The sequence below is a fragment of the Canis lupus genome, chromosome 22 (genome assembly GCF_048164855.1).
Source record: "Canis lupus baileyi chromosome 22, mCanLup2.hap1, whole genome shotgun sequence".
In the NCBI taxonomy this organism is placed as follows: Eukaryota; Metazoa; Chordata; class Mammalia; order Carnivora; family Canidae; genus Canis; species Canis lupus.
The window spans coordinates 39,881,266-39,907,823 of NC_132859.1; the positions used below are offsets into that span (position 1 = coordinate 39,881,266).

The 26,558-nt window shown below is 43.6% G+C and overlaps 1 protein-coding gene and 1 pseudogene across 2 annotated transcripts in view; one reads left to right on the forward strand and one right to left on the reverse strand.

Annotated features, from left to right (window-relative positions):
• OSBPL10 (oxysterol binding protein like 10) overlaps window positions 1–24,355 on the reverse strand; it is a 295,603-nt gene extending 271,248 nt beyond the window's left edge. For both annotated transcript variants that reach the window (XM_072793107.1, XM_072793106.1), the window contains exon 1: window positions 24,060–24,355. In XM_072793107.1, coding sequence (XP_072649208.1) covers window positions 24,060–24,340 — 281 coding nt within the window. In that variant the 5' untranslated portion in view covers window positions 24,341–24,355. The remainder of the gene's footprint in view (window positions 1–24,059) is intronic.
• On the forward strand, window positions 4,282–4,778 carry LOC140614494 (ATP synthase subunit ATP5MJ, mitochondrial pseudogene; annotated as a pseudogene).
• Window positions 24,356–26,558: the final 2,203 nt, after the last annotated feature.

Sequence of the window (26,558 nt, forward strand, 5' to 3'; positions counted from 1 at the left end):
ACATGTCACAGCTCAGTAATAATCCTAACATTTTTCCCTATATCCTTTTTCTGAAAGCATTTTCCAAAATAAATAACAATTGCTTAACAGTAAAAGGGAGGAAGAAGCTACATTTCCTCTCCCTTCATACATTTTCCTTCATAGGGGGTTATTTGAGGGGCCCCAAGATGAACTTGCCCAACCCTCATTTTACAGGTGAGGAAACAGCCACGAAGAGTTAATTCAAAGTTGATGGTGGTTAGAACAAGAAACAGGATCTCTGCTCCTTAGATAGTTTTGGAAAAACTCCAGAAAAGTAATGGCTAAATTCCGTCTTGATACCCTGCGGTTCTGTTATATAGCGAAGAAAATCCACACTGGCTTCTCATTATCTGGCTGATGTCCGGAGATTCACTTGATGTTCTGGTTTACTTATTAGTTGTTTTGAGTGAGGGAGAAAACCTTCAAAATGCACAGAGAGCTATTCTTGAACCCTGTGTTCCTGGGGTATTAAAAGATTGTGTTTTAGGATATCTTATCTCCGAGTCTGATGCTAATTTCCTCTAACACGTGGCAAAGAAACTCAGTTTCGTAGTTGCTTCCAGTAACCCAACTTGTTACTATTTCATTTTCCAGGTTGTGAATAAAGAACCAGCCCTTAGGACAGTTTCTAATCTGCCAGTAGATAGCACATTTCTATGATGCCGCTAAAACAGAAGATACACTTGTAAAGTCAGGAAGGCAGCTAGCTCAATTTGATTACCCTGCATTAAAAATGTGAGACTTTCTTCTGTCTCTTCCTAGCAGTTCTTTAGGACAGAATGTGCTTCGATGGCTTGGGAGAAGTTCTAGCCTGAACTTTGTCTTGTTGACAAACGCAGCCTGTTTGTTTCCCTTGTATACTCCACTACTAAGGCTCTGCTATTTGGGGCTATAAATACTGAAGGTGTCTTTTAGGATCCTAGCCTCCAAGCGATTGTATTTGATGTTTGGGGGACACTTCCTACGGTGTGCTGATGAGTGAATATTACACAGAGACCATCCCATTTTTGTCAAGAGAGCATCATCTGTGACAAGCCAAAAACTATGTTCAACACTTGAAATCTAAGTCAGTGAGACTTCCTGAGTTTTTAAAGTAACAGTTTTTGTTATGAAAATGTAATCTAAAATGAAGATATTTTGAAATTATTACCTTGGAAACAGTTTTTGACTCATTTTTCCATAATAGTCTATTTTCTTAAAGAAAGAGAATACAGTACTAATAATGTTTGGGGAGGCTGGGAATTATTAATGTCTTCTGTTTTCTCTTTAGTCTTTCCTGAGTTTTCCAAGTTTTCTCTAAAGAACATGAAATAATACCTCTATGACTAGAAAAAAATAAGTTATTAAAACAGAGGATAACTTTAAAAAGGCAATGGTTTTTATATTTAGAAAAAGAGGTAAGTCATCAAATTATATACTGAAAATAGTATACCTACCTGTTTGTTAATTATGCATCCATAAAGTTAATTTTATTTATTTATTTTTTTTTTAAGGAGCACCTGGCTGGCTCAGTTGGTAGAGCACACAATTCTTAATCTCAGAGTTGTGAATTCAAGCCCTACACTGGGCATGGAATCTACTTAAAAAAAAAAAAAAAAGTTCTTTAAAAACTCTCAGAGTTCTTAAATTTTATTTTAAACAGTGTATATTATTATGTATAAGTTATAATCTTTAGGCAAAGTTAATTTGTGTAAACCAGCAGATGTTGCTGTTAAATTCCTACATGCTTCTTTTCAAGATAATTTATTAAATCTAAGTTCTAGAATACTGGTGCCACCAATTTTAGATTTGGGTCCTGTAGCCTACTATTACTAAAAGGTGGCAGGTATAATTCTATAGAATAGACAGTTTGCTAAACAAATAGTTAACAAAGTTATTGTTTAATGATACAGAGTTTCAGATGGTGATGGTTTCTCAAAAATGTGGATGTACTTATGCCACTGAACTGCACACTTAAAAAGGGTTAAAATCATCAATTTTATATATTTTACCACGATCAAAGTAACTTTAGCTTCTACCTAAACACTTTTGGGGAGAGACTTCATACTTTCTAAATCAGAACCAGTACAGGAGAAATACCTGACCCCTCAGGGTGCCTTTACCAGCAAGAAGTCTAAAATTAGGGCTTCAATTTCTTCCATTACAGTAATTGTAATGCAAAGTCCCTGAGATGAAACTTCTCCACACTGAGTGATTTTCACGAAGTCCAGAGGCATAAAGGCATGTCTGGAGAAGCAAATCCAAATCTGCCAGGTGCCAGGCCCCTGTGCAATGGGAAAAGCCGACTCCAAAGTCACTGCTGCTTTGACTTCATTCATTCAAACAAATATTTATTGAGTACCCACTCTGTGCCAGGCACTGTGCTAGAACTTAAGTCTACAACCTGTTCCCCTGGATGCTACTGTACAATAACCTGCTCTCAAACTACTTCATTATTGGGCAATTTGAAATAACATTACAGGACATGGTGGGACTTGTGTTTCTCAAAGGAGTGTTTTCTTGTTTCTTATTTTTTAATTTGTACTTTGAAATGATTCAAACTTGCAGAAGAATTGCAAGAATATTACAAACTCCAGGAATATCCCTCCACCCAGATTCCACCATTACTAGTATTTCCACACATCTGATTTATCCTGTGCGTGCTCTTTCTCTTTCCCTCACCTTCCTCCCCTTTAGCTCCTCCCATCCATCCACACCCATCCAGCTCCGTCTTCCTCTCTCCTTACACACTTTTTCCAGAACCATTTGTTAGTGAGTTGTAGACATCCCGTTTTATCCCTAAATATCTCATTGTGCATTTTCGAAGCACAAGGACATTCTCTTATGTAACCACAGTACAATTATCAATCTCTGGTAGTTTCACACAGATTCAATAATACTACCTTTGATAAAGTCCATACTCAAATGTTGCCAATTATCCAAATGGTGCCTGGGTTTTATTTTAAGATTTACTGATTTTTCGGGGGAGGGGGAGCACAAGCAGGAGGGCCAGAGGGAGGAGAAAGAATCTCAAGCAGACTCTATGCTGAGCATGGAGCCCAACACAGGGCTGGATATGGGGCTCGATCTCACAACCTAAGATCACAACCTGAGATCACAACCTAAGCCAAAAGTAAAAGTTGGATGCTTAAACAACTGCACCCAGGTGCTCCATGGGTTTTTAAATACCAATTGTAAGGTCCCTCCTCAACCACCCAATGGACTGACAGCACCTCTGGAGACCCAGCTCATTCCCTTGCTTTTCACAGGACCCTTCCTATACGACTCCAGGCAGAAGGAAATCCTCATTATTTTAAACTCCTTCCCCTATGATTTAATGAAGCTGACAGCTATAGCTGCCTCACATTCAACCTGACTTCTCCATGATATGATTTAGCCCTATTTCCTTTTGTTCCAGTCACTGAAAATCTCTAGATAAAAATATTGTCTTGTAAAATTCTATGGCACCACCTTCCATACCCTCTCAATTAGAACCTGCTCAAATCTGTGGGACTCTTCTGCTCAGCACCCCTCTTGGCATCTTCAACATAAAGCAGTATTTCTCAACCATTTTATCATTATCAGTCCCTTAAGGAGCATTTTTAGACAATTTTTCAGTAGCACCACCCAAATAAAATAGAAGATGTTTTCTATATCTTAGATAGCACCCTCAATGAAATTAATATAAGATACATTTATATACTGTATCTATATCTGTCCTTTATACACAAAAAGAGTAAGACATTTTTACCATCACCACTCCAGGAATCAGGTTTTTTGCCCCACTGAGAACGCATGGTGTAAAATGGCTCACAACCTGGGCTGGAGGTAAATAGGACAGAGAGTTGGGGCACCTGGCTGTCCGTTAAGCATCTGCCTTTGGTTCGGGTAATAATCTCAGGGTCCTAGGATCAAGCTCTGCATGGCCTCCCAATCAGCACAAAGTCTGCTTGTCCCTCTCCGTCTGTCCCTCCCCCAGCTAGAGTGCTCACTGTCTCGCTCTCTCTCTCTCAAGTAAATAAATAAAATCTTTTTAAAAAATCAATTACAGGGCAGCCCGGGTGGCTCAGCGGTTTAGTGCCTGCCTTTGGCCCGTGGCGTGATCCTGGAGATCCGGGATCGAGTCCCACATCAGGCTCCCTGCATAGAGCCTGTTTCTCCCTCTGCCTGTGTCTCTGCCTCTCTGTCTTTCATGAATGGATGAATAAAAAAAAAATCTTAAAAAATCAATTACGGTGGTGGTGGTGTCGCAGCAGCCTGAGCCAGGGGTATTGCGTCAAGATGCTTCAAAACCTTATTAAAAATGTTTGGGTCCCCATGAAGCCCTACTATACCCAAGCTTACCAGAAGATTTGATTAGGAATGGGGTTGATGAGTGTCATCATTTATAAAATCAGGAGTGCTGATAAAAGAAGTAAAGCTCTGAAAGCCTCAAGTCCTGCCCCTGCTCATGGTCATCATTAACCAGCTCAGAGAACACATGAGATGGAACGTCAGTCTGGCTGTAAATCTCAGCAGGTTCTGTTAGCCGGGAACACGGAGCCACCACGTACACATGTACACATGTTGTGTCTACTGTGGCGTGAATAAACGTTAATTGTGAGGTGCGATAGATAGATATAGATAGATAGATAGATAGATAGATAGATAGATAGATAGATAGATAGATAGAAATTAAAAAATCAATTACATTGGAAAAAAAATTGGAGCACCTGGCTGGGTCAGTGGAGCATGCAACTCATGATCTTGGGGTTATGGGTTCAAGCCCCACATTGGGTGCAGAGATTACTTAAAAATAAAATCTTTAAGAACATTCAGGTGGTTCAATCAGTTAAGCAACCAACTCTTGATTTCGGCTCAGGTCAGGAGATCTGGCCTGCATTGATTGGGCTCTGTGTTCAGCCGGGAGCCTACCTACCTTTCTTCCTCTCCTTCTGCCCCTCCCCCCACTCATGCTTTCTCTCAAATAAATCTTTTACAAAATAAGTAAATAAAAAAATTAAATCTTTAAAAAGAAAAAAAACAATAAAGGCGATCAATGAAAGAAAAAAGCTGGTTCTTAATAAGATCAATAAATTGATAAACCTCTAGTAAAACTAAGAGAAAAGATATATATCGTCAGGGCTCCTGGGTGGCTCAGTGGTTGAGCATCTGTCTGCCTTGTGCTCAGGGCCTGATCCCAGGTCTGGGATAGAGTCCCGCATCAGGCTCCCCAAAGGGAGCCTGCTTCTCCCTCTGCCTGTCTCTCTACCTCTCTCTGTGTGTCTCTCATGAATAAATAAATAAAATCTTTAAAAATATATATATATATTACCAATATCAGAAAAAGCAAAGATGAGTATCACTAGAGGTCTCAAATGTATTAAAAAGGTAATAAGGGAATACTTTAAGCAACTCTACTATAAATTTGACAATTCTAGGAAATGGGCCAATTCATCAAAAAACATGAATTACCAAAACATGCCTAAGATGCAACAGATAAGAGAAATAGCCTTATAACTATTTTAAAAATTGACTTTGTAGTTAAAAACCTTTCCAAAAAGAAATCTCCAGGCCAGATGGTTTCCCTGGTGATTTCTACCAAATATTTAAAGAAGAAATAACACCAACTCTACACAATTTTTTCCATAAAATATAACAGGAAGGACACTGCCCAACTCATTTTAAGGCCAGCACTAACCTGATACCAAAACCAGACAAAGACGATGTAAGAAAACGACAAACAGATATCTCTCAGAGACAGATGCAAAAATTCTTAACAAAATATTAACTGGCTGAACCTAGCAACATAAAGAAAGAAGAACATGCCATAACCAAGGAAGGCTTATCCCTGGATAGCAGCCTTGTTTCAAAATTCAAAAATCAGGCAGTACAATCTACCACAGTCATAGATGAAAGCAGGGATCAGTAAAGGGCCACACAGTAAACACATCAATCTTTGCTGGCCACAAAGTCTCTGTCTCAACCACTCAACTTTGTCACTGTCCAGTGAAAGCAGACATAGACAATGCGTAAGCAAATGGGCATGGGGGTGGCTCAGTAACACCTTATTTACAAAAGCAACAGCAGAGCCTTTTATAATAAAAACACTCAACAGACTAGAAATAGAAGGAAGCCACTGCCACATAATAAAGGTCATTTACAGTCAGTCCACAGCTAATATCATAATCCACAGTAAAAGGTTGAAACCTTTTCTTTTCAGATCAGGAACAAGGCAAGGATGCTCACTCTTGCTTTTTATTCAGCAGAGTATTAGAAGACACAGCCAGGAGTGCCTGGGTGGCTTAGTGGGTTAAGCAGCTCAGGTCATGATCTTAGGGTCCTGGGATCCAGCCCCACATCAGACTCCCTTGCTCAGTAGAAAGTCTGCTGCTCCCACTTCCTCATTTACTCTCTCTCTCTAATAAATAAAAGTTTTAAAAGAATAAAAAGTAAAAAAAAAAAAAGATGTCCTAGCCAGAGCAATCACACTAGAAAAAGAAGACATTAATTGAAAGAGAGAAGTACAATTATCTGTTTGAAAATAATATGATCATATGTATAGACCCCCTAAACGTTCCACATACAAAAAGCTGTTAGAACTAGTCAACGAATTTAGCAAAGCTGCAGGATACAGAATCAACACTCAAAAATCAGTTTTGTTTGTATACACTAGAAATGAACATTGGCAAAAGGAAATTAAGAAAACAATTCCAAAAAAGAGGCAGTATTCTCTTGGACATCAGCTTAGCAACATATTTATGGATATGTCTCCTCAGGCAAGAAAAACAAAAGCAAAAATAAACTATTGGGACTGCCCTAAAGTAAAAAGCTTTTGCACAGCAAAGGGCACCATCAACAAGGTAAACAAAGCAACCAATGAATGGAAGATATTTACAAATGATGTATCTGATAAGAGGTTAGTATCCAAAATATATAAAGAACTTATGTAACTCAACACCAAAAAACCACCAAATAATAGGATTTAAAAATGGGCAGAAGACCTGAATAGACATTTTTCCAAAGAAGACATCCAGATGGCCAAGAGACACATAAAAAGATGCTCCACATCACTCAACATCAGGAAAATGCAAATCAAAACCACGAGATTTCACCTCAAACCAGTCATAATGTCTAGTATCAAAAAGACAAGAAATAAGGATCCCTGTGTGGCTCAGAGGTTTGGTGTCTGCCTTCAGCCCAGGACGTGGTCCTGGAAGCCTGGGATCGAATCCCATATCGGGCTCCCGATGTGGAGTCTGCTTCTCCCTCTGCCTGTGTCTCTGCCTCTCTCTCTCTGTGTCTCTCGTGAATGAGTGAATAAAATCTTTAAAAAAAAAAAAAAGACAAAAAACAAGTGTTGGAGAAGATATAGAGAAAAGGGAACCCTTGTGTACTGTTGGTGGCAATTTTTATACCAGTACAATCACTGTGGAAAACAGTATGGAGGTTTCCTTAAAAATTAAAAATAGAGACACTCTATGATCCACTAGTTCCCCTATTGAGTAGTTACGAAAAAACACAAAAGCACTAATCTGGAAAGATATACGCACCCCTATCCTTATTGTAACATTATTTGATATAGATGAATGGATAAAGAAGATGTGTGTGTACACACACACACACACTCAGCCATAAAAAAGGAGATCTTCCCATTTGCAACAACACAGATGGTTCTAGAGGGTATTATGCTAAATGAAATAAGTCAAATACCATATGATTTCATTTTATATGTGGATTCTAAGGAAATAAAGCAAATGAATAAACAAAGAACAGAGAAACTCCTATATAGAGAGAACAAACTGTGGTTGTCAGAGAGGAGGTGGACACGAGGATGGGTGAAATAGATGCGGGAGATTAGGAGGTACAAACCTCCAATAAATAAGTCATGGAGATGAAAAGTACAATACAAGGAATATACTCAATAGTGTAATAATGTTGTGTGGTGACCAACAGTAACTATATTTACTGTGGTGAGCACTGTATAATATATAGAATTGTTGAATCACTTTGTGCACCTGAAACTAATATAACATTGTGTATCGGCTATACTTAATAAATTTTTTAAAAAGAAAATTTTATTAATAGCGTCAAAAAGAATAAAATACTTCGAAATAAATCTAACCAAAGAAACAAAAGACTTATACACTAAAATCTACAACAATTTCTGATAGAAATTGAAGACAAAAAGAAACGGGAAGCCATCCCAAGTGTCCTTGGATCACAAGACAATATTGTTAAGATGTCCCTACTTTCCAAAGTGATCTATAGATTCAAGCTCTATCAAATTCCCAGTGGCATTTTTTTTTTTTGCAGAAATAGAAAAATTCATCCCAAATTCATATGGAATCCCAAGGGACCGAGAATAGCCAAACAATTTTGAAAAAGAAGAGCAAAGTTGAAGGACTCACACTTCTTGAATTCAAAACATAATCAAGGGGTGCCTGGGTGACTCTGTCAGTTAAGCATCTGCCTTCCGCTCAGGTCATGATCTCAGGGTCCTGGGATTAAGACCTGCATCGGGTTCCCTAGTCATCAGGGAGTCTGCTTCTCCCTCTCCTTCTGTCACTACCCCCCGTTTGTTCTCTCCCTCTCTCTCAAATAAAATCTTTAAAAAAAATGTTTTTCAAAACAGTATGGTGTTGGCAATAAAGACAAACAAATAGACCAATGGAAAAGGATAGAGCCCATGTGTTATAGGGTCGTATATATGGTCAAATGATTTTGGACAAGAATGCCAAAAACACCTAATAGGAAAATGATAAATGGTGTTGGGAAAACTGGATGTCCACATGCAAAAAAAAAAAAAGGAAGTCTGGGCCCACCATGTACAAAAATGGACTCAAAATGGATTAAATATCTAAAAGTAAGACCTAAAAGGATAACACAGCTAGAAGAAAATACAGGAGAAAACTTCCTGACCTTGGATTTGGCAGTAATTTCTTGAATAACACACCAGAAGCCCAGGCAACAAAATCAAAAATAGGTGAAAAGGATTACATCAAATTTTTAAAGTTTTGTGTATCAAAGGACACAGTCAACAGAATGGAAAGGAAACTTGCAAAATGGGAGAAAATATGTTTTTAATAAGTGATAAAAACTCATTTCACTACACGTATCATGAAGAGTGAAGCTGTGCTTCTATGGCATACATAACATGCTCTGTGAGAGGATATAAGACAAATCAAATTAACCTTGTACATCCAAAGCCAGGGCAAGAAAACCCTTTCCAGATCTGGGTAGGAATTCAGGGAGCTCACGCTGCTCCATTTTTATTTTATTTTATTTTTTTCCATTTTTATTTTATTTCTTAAAATTCCCATAGTGCTTACTATGTGCCACACACGGGCCCCTGTACTTTACAAATACTGACTCATTTAAGTTAACCCTCACAGCTAACCTACAAGGTAGGTATTCTCTTTAGCCCAATTTTTCAAACGAAGAAACTAAAGCAGAGAGAGGTTAAAGAGTGTGTCCAAGTAAGCGGCGGCTCCTCCCATCTCTGCTCGCTGATGAAGGCAAGGCTCCTTTGCTGTCATCCGCATACTGTCCTAGCAGGCAGCAACTGTGGATGGCATGTTAGCCCATCCAGGAATGGAAGTGAGAATAAAACCCCATTACTTGGCAAATTGGATGGCCTTCCCAACCCTCTGAAAGCCTGAGTTTTCCTTGTTTTGCTCTCTGCTTTCTCTTATTGCAATTCAAAGAGGCTAGAATGAAAAGGTCATTGGGTCAGGTTTATAAGTTCTTGCCATCCCTGTGACTATATAACGAGAAAAGGACATCTGGTCCTTTCTGAGCAGCCCATCCATAGTGCCTCCCAGGAGGCACATCCCATGTGCTACCCTCCTACCTGGTCAGTGTGAAAGCTCACACTGCTGGGGCTCCATGGAGAGTACCCATCTGATCTATGAGAGCAAAAAGAAGTGACATATGGGGCTTTGATTTTTTTAAATGAGGGAGCAAAATGCCTCATAAATGGTGATAGCACTGACAATGCAGACCTTCTCCATGAGGAGACTGACTCCATAAACCTTAGACTCCAAGAGGCACCTGAATTATGGCTCAACTACAAACGTCTGCTTGCTTGACCCTGCAGAAATACTTGAACTGACTTCCAGTCCCAAAGTCTTCAGCTGTAGGACCACCAAGGGTATACTGAGGCTGCTCTTAGAGAAACTGGCCCATCACCCCACAAAAATTCCCAAGACACACTGTCCTCTTTATTCAAACAAATGCTTTACAGGCACTTTTAAAACAAGTGTCACCACAATTCTAGATAACAGAATTACAATAGAGTTGTAGATTTAAAAATGCATATAAATTATAATTCATTCTAATTTTCCTAGGTAGGAGTAACCAGGACCAAGCAATATGTTTCCCACTCTGTTGGGTTTACAGATGACAGAACTGGCTAACATTCATATAGGATAAGACAACTAAACAGGAAAGGGATCAAAACACAAATCTCCCATGCCTTTGGTTTCATGGTCTTTTGGTAAGCTGCAAATATGCCAGCTTTACCTAGTTTAATAGACACAGGTTCACAGACACTAATAAATTCAATCAACATCATCCGTAATAGTCTAAGAATCATTTTTACCGGGGATCCCTGGGTGGCTCAGCGGTTTGGCGCCTGCCTTTGACCCAGGGCGCGATCCTGGAGTCCCGGGATCAAGTCCCACGTCGGGCTCCCTGCATGGAGCCTGCTTCTCCCTCTGCCTGTGTCTCTGTGCCTCTCTCTCTCTCTCTCATAAATAAATAAATAAATAAATAAATAAATAAATAAATAAATAAATCTTAAAAAAAATAAAAAGAATCATTTTTACCAACCTGGAGCATCTTCCAGACTGGTCTGGAATAAGCCTTACAGAATGGATGCCTCAGTGGCCAGTTCAGAAGACTAGCATTAACACAGACTGGATTCGTTAGCTCTATTAATTTTTAGATATATGCTACATTCAGCCAGGAAGTCTATGCTTCATGCCCCATAGCCTTTTTTTTTTTTAAATAGACCAAATGAATTTTTGTTAACTTTTTATTATAATTCTGATAAGTTACAAGAAGAGTGCAAAGAATTATTTATCGCTAAAGAACTATTAATATTTTATCACAGTTGTTTTATCATTTTTATACATACAGACACATACACACACACATATATATACATGTTTCTTGAGAGTAGGTTGTCAATATAATGCCCCTTTACCTCTAAAAACTTCAGCGTACAAATCTTAAAATCAAATAATTTCCATGGATATGGTACTATTACCCACAGACCTCTTACAAATTATCTAATTATCAAAACACTATCATTTGTAGGAAAAGAAAATATCAGATCATGAGTTATATTTAATTGTTCCGAAATATGTTTTGTACATCGTGAAAGGAATTTATAGTCCTAAACTGAAAAACAAGGCAAAAATAAAGACGGAAACAAACAAAACAAAAAATACTAAAAATACCAGTAAGTGCTCCAATGCTAGAAAGGAAAAGGAAGCAAGCCTTTAGATAAACAGAAATTCAGACAATTCCATGACATGCATAACTACAACTTGGCCTCTTCCAAGGAGGTCACACTTTGCTTTTGTTCAAAAACAGCATCCAGGCTTAACCTTGACTTGAGGGACACAAGTTGGGTCCTCTTTCTTTAATATAAAGATTTTCTGGGGCACCTGGGTGGCTCAATGGTTGAGCAGCTGCCTTTGGCTAAGGGTGTGATCCCCAGATCCTGAGATTGAGCCTGCTTCTCCCTCTCCTGTGGCTCTGCCTCTATGTGTCTCTCATGAATATATAAATAAAATCTTTAAACATAATAATAATAATATGAAGATTTTCTGAAGGATCTTTAGGTGTGCCCCATAAAAATGGCTTATCTTCTTACTCAGTCTGAGGAAACACTGGAGTTTGGGCTGTTATTTCACACTATTTTCCTGAGTTTCAGCACATTCTAAAGGAATCATGAAAACTGACATTTGACAGAAAAATTTCAGTTACAGGAAACTGAATTAACTGACTCCAAGAGTGTTAAAACACACTTTGGGCCAAGGTAGCAAGAGCAGAGTTCTCATAAAAAAAGAAAAAGGTGTACACCAGCCAGGCTCATAAAAATTACGTGAAGAATTTTGCTAGTCCAAAGAGCAACATAAATGTGAACTTCTAGACAATAAACATGCAGCAGCACTCTCTCAACAGTGCTTACGAGCACAAACTGGCTTTTGCCCTGTTCAACTTCTTAGGGACCAATCCACTAAATGAGTCAGCTGGAATTCGCACACAGAAAAATTCTATGCTATGTGGTTAGCCAAGGGGGTCGGGAGGCCCATTTTTAAGGTATTAGTATTAGGGTGGAACTCAGATACACAAGAATCTGAAAAGCAAAGTGTGTTCAAAACATGTGACCCCTTTCGGCCGAAGTCCATACTCTGAGTTTAATAAACTGGGAAGCCTCTGTGTAAATCAAGATGCATCTGCCAGTTCTCATGCAAAGTCAAAGGGCCAAGGAGTCCCCTCGGCCAGCCCTAAAAGCCCAGGTGAAGAAAGGACAGTACAAGCAAGGAAAGTCATTACTAAGGAGGATTGTGAAGGCTGTAAACACACAGCCCTGAAACAGTGCTGCTTTCTGACCAGGGAAAAAGACCACCACCACCAGACACCACCGACTCACGCAGAGAGACCCAGCCCATGGGACGGAAACAAAACCACTAATTAAAACATGAGGCCCCTTCTTTGGGAAGGCCACGGCAAGGAGAGAGAGAGAGTGGGGGATAAAACAGAACTATTATCTCGCAATGAAATGAGCTGGTACAGGTCTACCCTGAGGCAAAGCCCTCCATGATCTCATCTATGAAATGAGAGGGTTGACGATCCCCAGGTTCTTTCCAGAGTGGTGGAAAGAAAACATACTTTGGAGTCAGACACACTGTGCCTCCACTAGTTACCAACGGTGCAATTTATATCATATGCCTCACTTTCTTCATCTGGAGAAGAGAGAATCTACTGCCTTAGTTAGGTTTAGATCTGGCTCTGAATAGTGGCTTTAAAAAAAAAAAAAGATTTTATTTATTTATTCATGAGAGACACAGAGAGAGGCAGAGACATAGGCAGAGAGAGAAGCAGGCTCCACGAAGGGAGCCTGATGTGGGACTCGATCCTGGGACTCCAGGACCACGCCCTGGGCCGAAGGCGGGCACTAAACCACTGAGCCATCCAGAGATCCCAAATAGTGGCTTTTAAAAATGCTTATTCTCCCTTTTGCAGAAAATTCCAGAGGTTGGCAGCCCAAGATCTGTGAGGTGGCTCTGATCAATGAAATCCTTAGAGGCCAAGTCTCTTCTGTCTTGATGGCCTTCATCTCAGTCCCCTCAAGCCTCAAGATGGGGGCTGGGATCCCAACCACCACAACTGTATTCCAGTTGCGGCCCTATGTCTGTATTCCAAGAGCAAAGGAAAAAGAAGGAAGGGTACAAAGATGATTCCAGAAGACTACTTTGTGAGGGACTTTATTCTATGTCTAGAATATCATCACGTGGCCATCCCTAGCTGTGAGGGAGATGAAGGGTGAAAATACAGTTTTATCTAGGACTATGTATCTAGCTAGAACCTGGGGTCCTGTGACTATAGAAGAAGGATAGAATGAAGAGATCTGCAATACCCCATCTCATTTTAAATGGGATAATGTAAAATCTAACACTTCCTGGACCCACAAATGTATTCCCTCTTTCTAGTGACACTGACAGTTTATGATCTGTGGTCTCAGCCCTGTAAGAGGTCCTTCATGCAGTAGTCTTTTACAGCCTACTGTAAAAGAGGCCACACCCCACATACAACCTGTACTGCAGCCACACCAAATCTACCTCCTCCTTTCATGCTTCCAAATCTTTGTACTCACAAAGCCTTCTCCAGGGAAGCCTTCCCCCGGCTCCTGTCTGCATGGTGAACCTCTCTCCTCAACACTCTAGGTCTCGCTCACCTGCCACTCTCCCTCTCCCGTCCATCCCCAGGCAGAGCTGGTGCTCTCGGTGCTCTCACTGCCGGGTGCTTCCCTTAGGGATCATTCACCACCCTGTGTGGTTACAGCAGCTTGCATCTGATGAGTGCCAGTCACTGTCCTAAGCCCTTCACACAACACTTCTCAGTCAATCTGAAAACTCTGACACTCTATCACCCTCATTTTACACATAAAGAAACTGAGGTACAGAAAGGTTATTCCAGCTTGTCCAAAGTCAAGCAGGTAGTAAACAGCCAAGGCAGGATTCAAGCCCAGGCTTTTGGACCACAGAATCTGTACTCAGCCACCACTCTAGGCTGCCTCCACTACTTGATTAAGGGCTCTAGGTGTCATTTTAGAGCAGGGATGGTCAAACTCCACCCCACAAGCTAAGTCCAGCCCACCACCTGTTTTTGTAAATAAAGTTTTGTTGCAACAGAGATGAAGCACCCTACTTGTTTACAACCGAAGCGTTGCATAGTTGCCATGGAGACTGGCTAGGCCACAAAGCTGAAAATCTTAATTACCTGGCCCTCTACAGGAAAAGTTGGCCCACCCCTGTTTGAGGCTGTCGGCTACTCAAGATCTCGCCTGGGCTTGTTCTCCCCGCATCCACAGCATCTCGCCTGGCATCTGGCATACACACAAAAGGTGCCCAACAAATATGTGTGGCATGAACATTCCACCAGGCCTAATTACAGCAAAGCGGAGCGTATCTGGGGGCTGATACTGCCTGCCTACTCAGGACCTGGAAAGTTTCCCAATTCTGTCCAGACTCTACTTAACAACCAAAACACCCGGGAAAACTGTGGTGGTGGTTTTGCATCATGTTGCTCGCAGCCCAACATGCATCAGATGGAGTGACCACTGCGAACCAGTCGAGGGTCACTTGTACCCATCACCAAACCCGTTCAACTCCCTCCCCTGAACACATGGCTCAGGTAAAACCCCAGGTCTACCCACATGTGGGAGAACATGAATTCTACTGCTTCTGGGGGGGTAAGGGGGGTTTCACCCCACACTCCTCCTCCACTCAGAGGTCACTGCTCACATAACCGGCTTTGCAAATAAACACTTAACACATCCTAGAAAAGAGTCATTAGAAACTGATGTTGGTTGCCTTTCAACTGGTTATATTTTCGTCAAAATATTTATAGAAAGGGACCTAACCACACGAAAACATAAATAGCCCTCTGAAAACTACAGCAAAACATGAAAAAGTTATTCAGGGCTCAAATGCCTCCTTTGACCTTGAAAGAATAGGCTTGCCACAGGACTGTGTATAATGTTTCCTAATTTTATCATAATTATTGATGTCATTGCACAAGGCACACAAATAAAGCACTTTCTTTCTGGGCTGTGACCATATTCGATCCAGTCTGGGTTATCAAAAATCACATTCTGGAAGGTTTTCTTTTTAATTCTGTCTTGGCCTGGCCCCAAATCGCATCAGGCAGGAGCCAGGCAGAGCTGCAAAAAGCCTCCCACACTTCCGGCACAATCATTTCAAACCTCTTTTCGGGACACAAAGGCCACATCTCTTCTTTTTCCCAGGGTTTTCAAACAACTGTCCACTGGAGCAGACTCTGAGGAACCACAGACTAATAAGCAGCAAATGGAAACAGTCATCCACTCTGCGAATCAAATAACTTGTCACCTAGGTCCCTGTGCAGAGGAGGAAGGGCTTAGAAACACCTGCCTATCTGCTAAGTTTGGGGCTAAAATGATCATCATCTTGCCCCCTCTGTTCCATGAAGTTACTCACTGGTCTAAAATGTTAAACTCCCAGGAGACAAACTTCACCTGAGGACCTACTGTGCACCACCCACTGTGCTAGGCCTGCCACCCCAGGACCTACTGTGCACCACCCACTGTGCTAGGCCTGCCACCCCAGGACCTACTGTGCACCACCCACTGTGCTAGGCCTGCCACCTGTAGCAGCCTCACAGCAACACTGCATGGTTACTATCATTTTACATATGAGCAAACCAGGGCCCAAAGAGTTAAGTGACTTGCCCAAGGTCAAGTTCCAAAAAAAAGAGGTTGAGCTGGCAATGAGTTCTAACCACTTCACCAGCCCGGGCTTCTACAAACTACCCCTCTAAGAAGCTGGCTGGGATGGGGAGCAACCCATTCATTCATACAGTGCTGGTAGAGTGAGAAATAGTTCTGCTAAACTGGAAAACACTTTGGGAGCTTCTCCAGGCACCTACACTATGACCCTGCAATTCCAGTCCCTAGGAAATTTATTCCAGAGAAATAAAAGCACATGCCCACACAAAGACTTATATACAAACTTATATCCAGAAGTTTTATGGATAATAGCCAAAAACTGGAAACTAAATGTCTATCTACGAGGGAATGGGTAAACTGGTATACCACAGAATGTAATATTACTCAACAACAATAACAAAAACCAAATTACAGGGGCGCCTGGATGGCTCAGTTAAGCATCTGCCTTTGACTCAGGTCATGATCCCAGGGTCCTGGGATCCAGCCCCACATCAGGCTCCCTGCTCAGCAGAGAGTCTGCTTCTCCCTCTACCTCCTCCCTTCCACTTGTGTTCTCTCTCATTCTCTCTCTCTTTCTCAAATAAATAAATAAAATCTTTTTAAAAAATTATAATCTACTGATTGATGCAGCAACATAGATGAATCTCAGAACATCAGGCTGATGGAAATAAACCAGACTCCAAAAGGATATCCTATACTGTTCCATCTATATAAACCCAAGAACAGACAAAACTCATTCATGGTGCTAAAAATCAGAAAAAGATCATAGAGGAAGTGGAACTTGACTAGCAAGGAGCACAGGGAAAATTGGAGGGGGGCAGGGGGGGATCAGAGAATGTTCTGTACTTTCTGAAGCAGTGGTGACATGGTGTCAACAATTGCCAAAATTCATCAAACGGAACACCTGAGACCTATGCATTTTATTGTATTTAATTGTACTTTTAAAAAACAGTCTTCAGCTAATGAGTCATTCAGATGACAAAATGGAAAACACAGAGGATCACAAGTATACTTACTTCCAAACTGATCGCTCATTGGTATTTACAGAAAGCCCAAAGAAAGTCTGATTTGCCCTAAAAGCAAATTAGGTTTGCTCACTGGCATTAGAATTTCCCTCACAACGGTGCCTACCTTGCATCTGGCCAAGGGTCTGTCTAGTAGACAGAGATGGATGAATCCACCAAGCCTTCCTGACCAGCCCACTGGCAGTCAAGACAGCAAGCCTTTGACAAACAGAGATGGCTGTCACCAGGGCATCCAGTGAAGGGTGGAAAAGGTGGATGGGGAAGGTAGAGGGCTTCAGAACCACCTTAGAGTGATGCCCCTATGGGGGCTGTGAGTGCCATACTGTAGCCCTGCTATGTCCGCGTCCTAACCTCTGGCAACTGCAAGTGCTACCTTATAGGGTATATGGCAGACATGCTTCCACTAAGGATTCGAAAAAGGGGAGATTATTCTGGGTGATCTGGTTGGGTCCTAAATGCAATCAGAGGAGTCCTTCTAAAAGGGAGGCAGAGGGAGACCTGACACACACAGAGGAGAAGGCAACGTAAAGACAGAGGCAGAAACTGGAATGAGGCGTTATGATCCAAGGAATGCCGGCAGCCACCAGAAGCTGGAGGAAGCAAGAAATTAATCGTCCCTTAGAGTGTCTGGTGAAAGCATGGGCCTGCCAACACCTTCATTTTGGCCCAGTGAAGCTAATTTCAGACTTCTGGCCTCCAGAACCATGAGAAAATAAACATCTTACCGCTGGGAGTTACCAAGTTCATGGTCATTTGTTACAATAGCTGTATGAAACTAATACAGACTGGGAGCCTTAAATCCAGTATTGGTTCTGCTGGCTGTCCATATCCCTCTAATCGCAATTCAAACTTTTAAGAAATATTCAAATTAATAAAAGTTGTTTTTTTTTTTTTCTTTAAAGAAAACAGCCTCATTACCGTGGGAGTAGGCAGAGATTCCCTAAACAGGACTTAAAAAGAACTCAGAGGAAAAAAATTTTTAATGTGACTATATTAAAATCTAAAATTTGGGGATGCCTGGGTGGCTCAGTGGTTGAGCATCTGCCTTCAGCTCAGGGCATGTTCCCAGGGTCCTGGGATCAAGTCCCACATCAGGCTTCCGGAGTGAAGCCCTCCTTCTCCCTCTGCCTATGTCTCTGCCTCTCTCATGAATAAATAAATAAATAAATAATCTTAAAAAAAAAAAAAAAGTTCACCTCAGGAAAAAATAATGATGGAAAAAAAGAAAAGAGGAGAAATAATATCACCCACAATCCCATCAACAAAGGAAAACCATAATAACCATTTGGCGTGAATTCTCCTCAAATACGCATACATTTCAAAAAGGGAGGGGAAGAGCGCATCCCACAGGGAGTGGTTAACCCTGGCAGGTGCTCCATAAATATTCTGAATCATAAGTGAATAAATCATGTTATATGCTGCTTTGTCACCTAGGCAACCACCCCTCTATTATTACTGTCCATGAAGTAACCCAGTGTCCTGAAAGGGTTTGAGTATGCAGGCTCCCAACAATCTGGCAAGCCAGACAGCAAGATGTGTGAATACTTTCTAAGTACACGTGGGCAAGAACATAAAACCCAGGTTGAAAATCAACCCCGGTAGCACTAACTGCCTCTAAAATGTACTCAAGAGCGTTCGTTTTAATTCAGCGTGGTTTTAAAAGTTAATGCATGTTCCCCCCTGACTTTTCTAAATGAGCCAAGTAGCCCCCAAAACCCTGGAAAATTCTGACCAGAGGCTAAACACTCATTCTCAAAGAATGTCACTCAAGCAAATCAGGTCGAGAGCAGGCCCTAGATATCTGGCCATGAGAGGCCCACGTAATGTGGGCAGTGGTGGGCTCTCAGTCACAAGATAGATCAGACTTCTGACCCTGAAGACACAGATGGTTGCAGAGAGCAGGGCCAATGACAGACATGTGAACTTAGAGACGAGGAAACAGAAGCAGGTAGAGAACCAAGAATTACAATAACAGTAGCTAACACTGGTCAAAACACAAGAAAACCCTGTTTTAACTTCTTCTCTGTCACCCATTCAGTCCCTGAGCTATTCCATAGTATCTATCTACTGAACCCTCATTATATGCCAGACCCTGTTCAAGACACTGGGAGTACAGCACTGAGCAAAGCAGACGATTTATACCCTGTCCTCAAGGGGCTTACATCTCATGCAGAGACAAGAGGAAAATGTGGAGCATGTCAGATGGTGGTGGTTATGGAGCAAAATAAAGCAGGGAAGGGAGATAGGGATTGGAGGCTGGGGGAGTAAGTCACCTGTCATGCAAATGTTTGCTGGGTTCCAAGTTTATTTTTTGTTTTTTTAAAGATTCTATTTATTCATGAGAGACATAGGCAGAGAGAGATGCAAGCTCCCCCCCAGAGTGCCTGAGAGGGACTGGATCCCAGGACCCCAGGAGCATGACCTGAGCTGAAGGCAGATGCTCAACTACTGAGCCACCCAGGCTCCCAGGTTCCAAGTTTTAAAATGGTCATCAAAACCAAACCATCATATCCTCTCCAAAGAACTCTGGGATGATCACGTTAATGGAGTTCCAGGGTAACCACAGCATTCAGAAAATAAACCAAGAACTTTACAGACGAGAAACGATCCACTTAAGAGGGACAAATTGAAGATTCAGTAATAGCTACCGGTTCTCCAGATCTTGTTATGCACTATTCTCAGCCGCTTAACAGACCAGTATCCTCACGTAATCTTCACACTGAACTAATGAGAAGGGTTAACATCTTTTCTCCATTTAACAGAAAAGAAAACAGGAGCCCAGAGCAATTGAAGAAACAGCCCAAGGTGACATGTATGCTAAATACTGATGTTGGGGTTTGGCCGTCAGAGTCCACATTCCCCTTACATTCCAATTAAACGTCCACTACTGGCCTGAGGTTTTCTTTTGCTGATACTTATCTTACTTATCCTATTCAAGATTTGCCTTTTAATATTTTTTAAAGATTTATTTATGTATTTGAGAGAGAGGGTGCACACAAGTGGGGGGAGAGGCAGAGGGAGAAAGAGGAGGTCAAGCAGACTTGCTGCTAAGTGTGGAGCAGATGTAGGGTTTGATCTCAGGACCCTGAGATCATGACCTGAGCCAAAATCAAGAGTCAGATGCTTAACCGACTGAGCCACCCAGGTACCCCTTGCTTTTTAATATTTTACTGAGTTCTTACAACCCCACCAATCTCACACACACACACACACACACACACACAAACTGGAGGCAGGTTTCATATTTGCAATGTCTTCTTTTCTCCAGATAATAAAAACCGAATGGCAATGAAGACTCTCAAATATTTAAATACCACTTCCTAGATCCAATTAGAAATTATTTTCTCAAACACCTGATGTCACAAGCAAACTCAAAATAGTTCCATTTGGGTTTGAGACTAAAGTTAACCTTAGGGCAAATTAGAGTTCATATAGCCAATTTCTTACGGTATAGAGATCTCAAATTGAACACAGTCCAAAGGGAACTCCTGGTTGTCCTCCATCCCCCCTGCAAATATGTTCCTCCCCTGCAAACCTCATTTCTCTAAAGGACACCTCAACATCCATCTCAGTCTCCCAGAGATGCAAACTCAAAAGTTCTCCTTGGCCCCTTTCTCTCACCTCCTCATCCAACCCATCGGCAACTTCTATCCTCTCCACTCCACTACTATACTTTTTCTCCACTTGTCCTGACCCCACGTACCTGTGCCCAGCCCCTCCTCCTGGACCCCCATGAGGAGTTCCTAAGTGGTCTCTCTGCTTCCTGGTCTGACTCTAAAAATCTCATCTCCACAGAGTACTGAGTAAACTTTTTAAAATACGAATCAGACCGGCTCACCTCTTTGCCTAAAATCCTTCTGAACCACCAAAACAGAGCCTTAAATTCTTCCCCTGGCCTACAAGGCACTGTGCAATCTGCCTCTCCAAACTCCTGGGGCTCACTCTCCCCGCCGGTTCACTCCATAGGAAAACCAAAAAACTAAGTGAAAAGACAGTGCTCTGAATTAAAATCTAGTAAAGACACTAGATCCACACAAAATTATTTCCACAAATACTTATTTTTTATCATTTTTTGAACAACAGGGGTTCAGGTTGTGCAGGTCCACTTATACATAATTTTTTATATAAATACAGCAATACCATAAATATAGTTTCTCTTCCTCGTGATTTTAATAACATTTTCTTTTCTGTAGCTTGCAGCTTGCTTTATTGTAATACAGAAGACACATAACACACAAAACATGTGTTAATCAACTGTTTATGTTGTTGGTAAGGTTTTGAGTTGACAGTAGGCTATTAGTATAGTGAAGTTATATACTATATACTATATAGTATATACTATACTATAGTATAGTGAAGTTCTGGGGAAGTCAAAAGTCATATAAAGATATTTGACTCTGTAGGGATTGGTACCCCTAACCTCTTCGTTGTTCAAGGGTCAACTGTATTTTTTAATCTTCATAGCACCTGCCACCTCTGAGGTTGTTTTGTTCATTTAGATGGATTTCCTCTTTAACACCATCCTATAGAACTATACCTTACTATACTTGAAATATTTTTAACCGTAATAATGAATTATAGAGTTTCCTTAATGTACATTTTCGCCATGCTCTGATTCTTTCACACTCCCTCAATGAGTGTGAGCCCTGTACCCTGGATGTACTCTCCTGACTTGAGTGTGTCCCACAATGTGCCGTCTTCTCTCCTGTGGCCTCTTTTTATGTCACCTACTTTATGTTCTGGCCCAAACTGCCTTCCCCATGGGTGGTGATGGGGCCAAGTGTGCTACTAGTAAATTCCAACAGGATACAAAACGGAGTGTTAGAATATAAACTATATAGCAACACAAGATCAGACAAGAGGACACTAGAGTAAAAACTGCTATTGGGTGATAGGTACCACATCCTGGGAGCTGGCAAAGGGCATGGTCAACAGCATGGCAGCCTGGAAATACACACCAAGAATTTTGTGGCTAGAGATTTGTCATTTACTGCAGGCAGCTTAAAAAGATATGCCATGAGGTTCAAAAGTCAAGGGAATTTGAATCGGGTCCCCCACTATTTGTACCAAGGTGTTCCCCTAGACTAGGGAGCTCTGGACTCCTTCTACTTTTTAATTCTGCATCTTCTCCACTACTTCAAGTGAAGATGCACGTGTGCTTTGCACACTGGAATAGCTCCTGCTCATAGAAGAGTGCCTGGCACATAGTAGATCCTCAATAAATAGTCTCTGGATAAATAAACTCATGAACAAGTGAATATATTGTCTTTCTCCTCCTCTTTTTTTTTTTTACACTGTTCCAGACCTCCCCTTGAGAAGGGAAAAATGTGCCATCACTGAGTCATCATAAATCCTCTCCAGATCACTAATGGTCCCTCAGCCACAGTTCACAGACCTGGACACTGAAACATTAACCATTAGAAAGAGATAATGTTTTTGGAGTCGGTGGTTGACTTAGAAAATAGTGAGTCTGCTGTGGTTAAGAATAAACGCTAGTGGCTATAGATCACAGGAAACAAACTCAACAAAGATGAGACCTCACAACCTCTTAAGTGTATGAGTGCATTTCACCTATGTAGCCTGCAATTACGTAGATATTATTATTATTATATTATTAATTTTGCCTCTTCTCAATCTGGCATAACCTAAATACCTCAGTGGATTTAAAATTATACAAAAGCATGAGTGACTCCAATTCCTCCTAAATCCACTGCAAAGAACAAATCCTTTAATATGCATTGCAGGTAAAATACCGTCCCCAAGTGAAACAACTGTAATCCAGGGTAAAATCTCTGTTGGCCTCATAAGCTACTTGGAAAAAAAAAAAAGCATTAAAAGTGACTGGCGAACATACAAACCACACCAGCAAGGCACAATTACCAAGCACTGCAACCAGATTTAGTCATCTCATCTCTCTCTCATCCTACACAGTCTACCTGTTCTTTTTAAGCTTTCAGAAATTGAAGGGGAAAAGGGAGAGGCAACAGCAGATACCAGGGCTATTTTGAGAAATAAAAGGATTCAAAAGTTATAGTGCAACTTCCACTGACATAGGAGCAGATCTCCGAGGAAACCCAGGTGACTCAGAAAGTTCTCTGTCTATAACACCAGTATAAAAACTCAGTTTCCATACTTGGGCAGTCACCGTCCTCCTAGTTTCATGTACATAACTGCCTGATCAAAGTTTCGGTTGGAAGCAATCTGAACATTTCCAATCCATCTGCAGGGAGAGAGCACCAAGAAAGCTAGTCTAACCAAAGAGGGAAGCAACAGCTCCCCAGGGTGTGATTCAAACTTCAAAAGCACCCTCAAGAACCCCAAGTCCTAAGTTTCAAGGACGATTAAGGGCAGGACGCTTAAGGGCAGGACTCATCAACAACCTCTCCAAAAACCCCATTCTTCTTGCACGGACCTATGGCTCGATTTTGAAAAACAAAGTGGGGAGAAAAAAAACAAACAAAAAACCCTGTAAACAGCAGTACCACATCTGCTCCTTTCAAGTCCTGTTCACTAGGCTTCGTTGTTCCTCACACGTTACCACCAATACAAGTGGGCTGGGCACCCCTTCCCTGGACATCTCCATCCTTCCACGTGGCCGTAACTAGGCCTCCCAATGGTGGGGACAGAATGAGTGAGCAGAGAACTTAAAAAAAGCCACCCAAAGGGAGAAAAAGAATGACAATAATTCAAAGAGCAAGCTGTCCATTTCCAAAGGGGAGAGGGTGTTTAAAAAAAAATAAAAAAAAAACTCCTGTTGCAGAGATTGGAGGTCTCGGGCCACCAACTGGGCAGGAGGTAGCACGCGCTCCGGAACGTGCGGGGAAGTGGTAGGTTTTTGGCGGCGGCGGCGGCGGCTCTAAACACCCGAAGTTTTAAAGGAAGAGAACTGCTCCGGCGGGACCGGCTCCAGGCACACAGCGCGCGCCCCGTGCCTCGCGGCCTCAGCCGTTCTCCGGAGGGCCCGGGCCCCGCGCTCCCCCCCCCCCCCCGCGGCCCCGCCGCTGCGGGGGGCGCCCCACCTGGAGCGAGGGCGGCGCGGGGGGGCGCGTTACCTGTTCTGCCAGCCCTGGAGGAGGTTGGTGTATTTGCTGAGCACGCCCTCGAGCGCCGGCTCCCTCCGGCGGCCGCCCCCTCCGGACGGGCTGGCGGCCACCGAGCCCGGGCTGCTGCGGCTGCCCCCGCCGCCGAGCCCCGCGGCCGCCGACCGGCTGGACACCCCCCGGCCGGCCAGGGAGCAGGACGGCGAGGACCCGGCCGAGGTGGCGCGGCTGCTGCTGCGGCTGCTGCTGTCGCTGCCCCCGCCGCCGTCCGCGCCCTGGGCCGCCCTCTCCATGGTCCGTGCGCGCCCGGAAGGCGGGTGCCCGGCGCGGTGGCGGCCCCGGCGCGGGCGCTCCTGCTGCTGCTGCTGCCGCTGCCGCTGCTGCTCCTGCTGCTGCTCCTGCCGCTGCTCCTGCCGCCGCTACCGCTCCGGCGTCCGGGCCGCGCGCGGCTGCTCCAAATCCCCGGGAAACGCCTGACTCATACAGGAGGAAGGGGAGGCGGCGAAGGAGAGCTGGGAAGGAAGCCAACGGGCTGGATGCAGCTGCGGCCGCCCCTGCCCCTGCCCCTGCCCCTGCCCCTCCCCGCCCCCGCCCCGGCCCCCGGCGCCGGCCCCTCCCTCCGACTAGTTTCCTCGGCCGGTTCCGAGCGCGCGGCGGGTCCGGCGAGCCCTCCGCGGGCCCCTCGGCCCTCCTCCCCCGGGCCCCGCCGCGCCGCGGGCACGCCCTGCCACCCCCGCGGTCCTCCTGCCGCCGCCTCTCGGGCCCGGAGCCGCCACGGGGAAGCTCCGAGCGCGCCTCCCCACGCCCGCCGCCGCGGACCCGGAGGGCGGGGCGGCCCCACGCGGACCCCCACGCGGACCCCCACGCGGACCCCGCCCCGCCCCGCCCGGCCTCGCGCAGGCCACGCGCGCAGGGCCTCTGGCTGCCTCCGCCGCGCCGGGCCCGGACACGCGCACGCCGTCACCTGCCAGGGGGCCCCGCGGGCCGGGCGGGTCTCCGGGCGGCCGCGAGCCCCGGGTTCTCCCGCGTGGCCTCCCGCGTGGCCGGCACGGGAGGGGGCAGGCGCCTCCCACAGGTGAGCTCGCCCGGGCACGTTCACGCTGCGGAGTTCTAGGAAACGCATGATGGACCCCGGGACCGGGGCTGAGGTGGGGCGGGAGAACTCGGGTTCCTGCGGGCACCCCCCTAAGCGGAGCGCCCTGGGCGCCTCACTCCGCCCTGGTGGACTCCGTAGGTCTGGCCAGTCCAGCCGCGCAGCTGTTACCACGCAGCACCGGGCACCTGGACGCCAGGGACTCTAAAACGAGTACGACCGAGCGAAAGGCAAAGGAAATCAACAGAAATTGACGCTCATAGTGAAGTATGTGTTCTCCACCGGCTGTAACTTCTCCCCTGCACCCCCACCCCAGGACACACTGAGCTGCCGCACCTAGGTCTCGAAATCTAAAATTGTTGCTCTTTGGCAAAAGCAGAGGAGTTGCACTCTCTCCACCCCACTAATAATTTTTGTGAGTATAAATATCCAATGCAATCTGGAAGTTTCTAAAACTACCTAGAAAAATAGCTTTGAGGAGCTCAGACACACCACATCACGCACACACGTACACACACACAGGAAACAAAAAAAAGGAGTGATAGATTGATAGGTGATCCCTGCCCGAAGGATCTACAAACCCATAAAGCAGATAAATAATTCAACAGTTTTAAAAAAAATTACTAAATGGAATAGAGTCAGCTCTCATGGAGGCAATTCCCCAAGCCCGACCCCCTCTTTCTAGCTCCATATACTTCCAGAAAGCTCTCAGAGGTGGTTTACCTCCATAGAAATGTTCATGGAGAAGCTTCTGGGGCTCATTAGAAGCCGTTGTGCCCTGAATAAATTACAATTCCAGGTGCCTGTACAATTCCAGGTGTAAAGAGAGAAAAGATCCCCCAAAGAGACTGAATGGTAGAAAAGACTGACTCTGAAACCAGAGAGCTGAGTTGGAATTTATGACCTCCATCGAGTTAGCTCTTTTAGCCTGAGTTTTCTCACCTGCAAAACAAGACCAAATGGTACAACTGGCTGTGATGAACTATGGGAGAATGTTTATTTGTTCAAAATATTTACTGCGTCTCTCTTTGGGAGTATCCTTCCTCCTCATTGACCTCAGGCTTGGCCGTAGAGCTGCTTTGGCCAGTGCAATGTAAACAGATGTAATATATGCCCCTTCCAAGCATTAGCTTTAAGAGCTATCATGTGGTTCAACCATCTTTCTCTTTTCCTTCCACCAGGTGATCAGTGTGTCCTAGATAAACGATCCCCTTCAGTTTGGGTCCTGCAGTGAGAAGACATATGGAATTCAGCAGAGCCAAAGCCAGTTAGCGTTGGCCATGTCACATGCACAAAATGTTTGTTATAAACCTCAGGGATTTTTTTAAAATATTTTTTAGATGTATTTAGAGAAAGAGCACGTACACAGGAGCAAGGGGAGGGTGGAGGGAGAAAAAGAGACTCTCAAGTAGACTCCA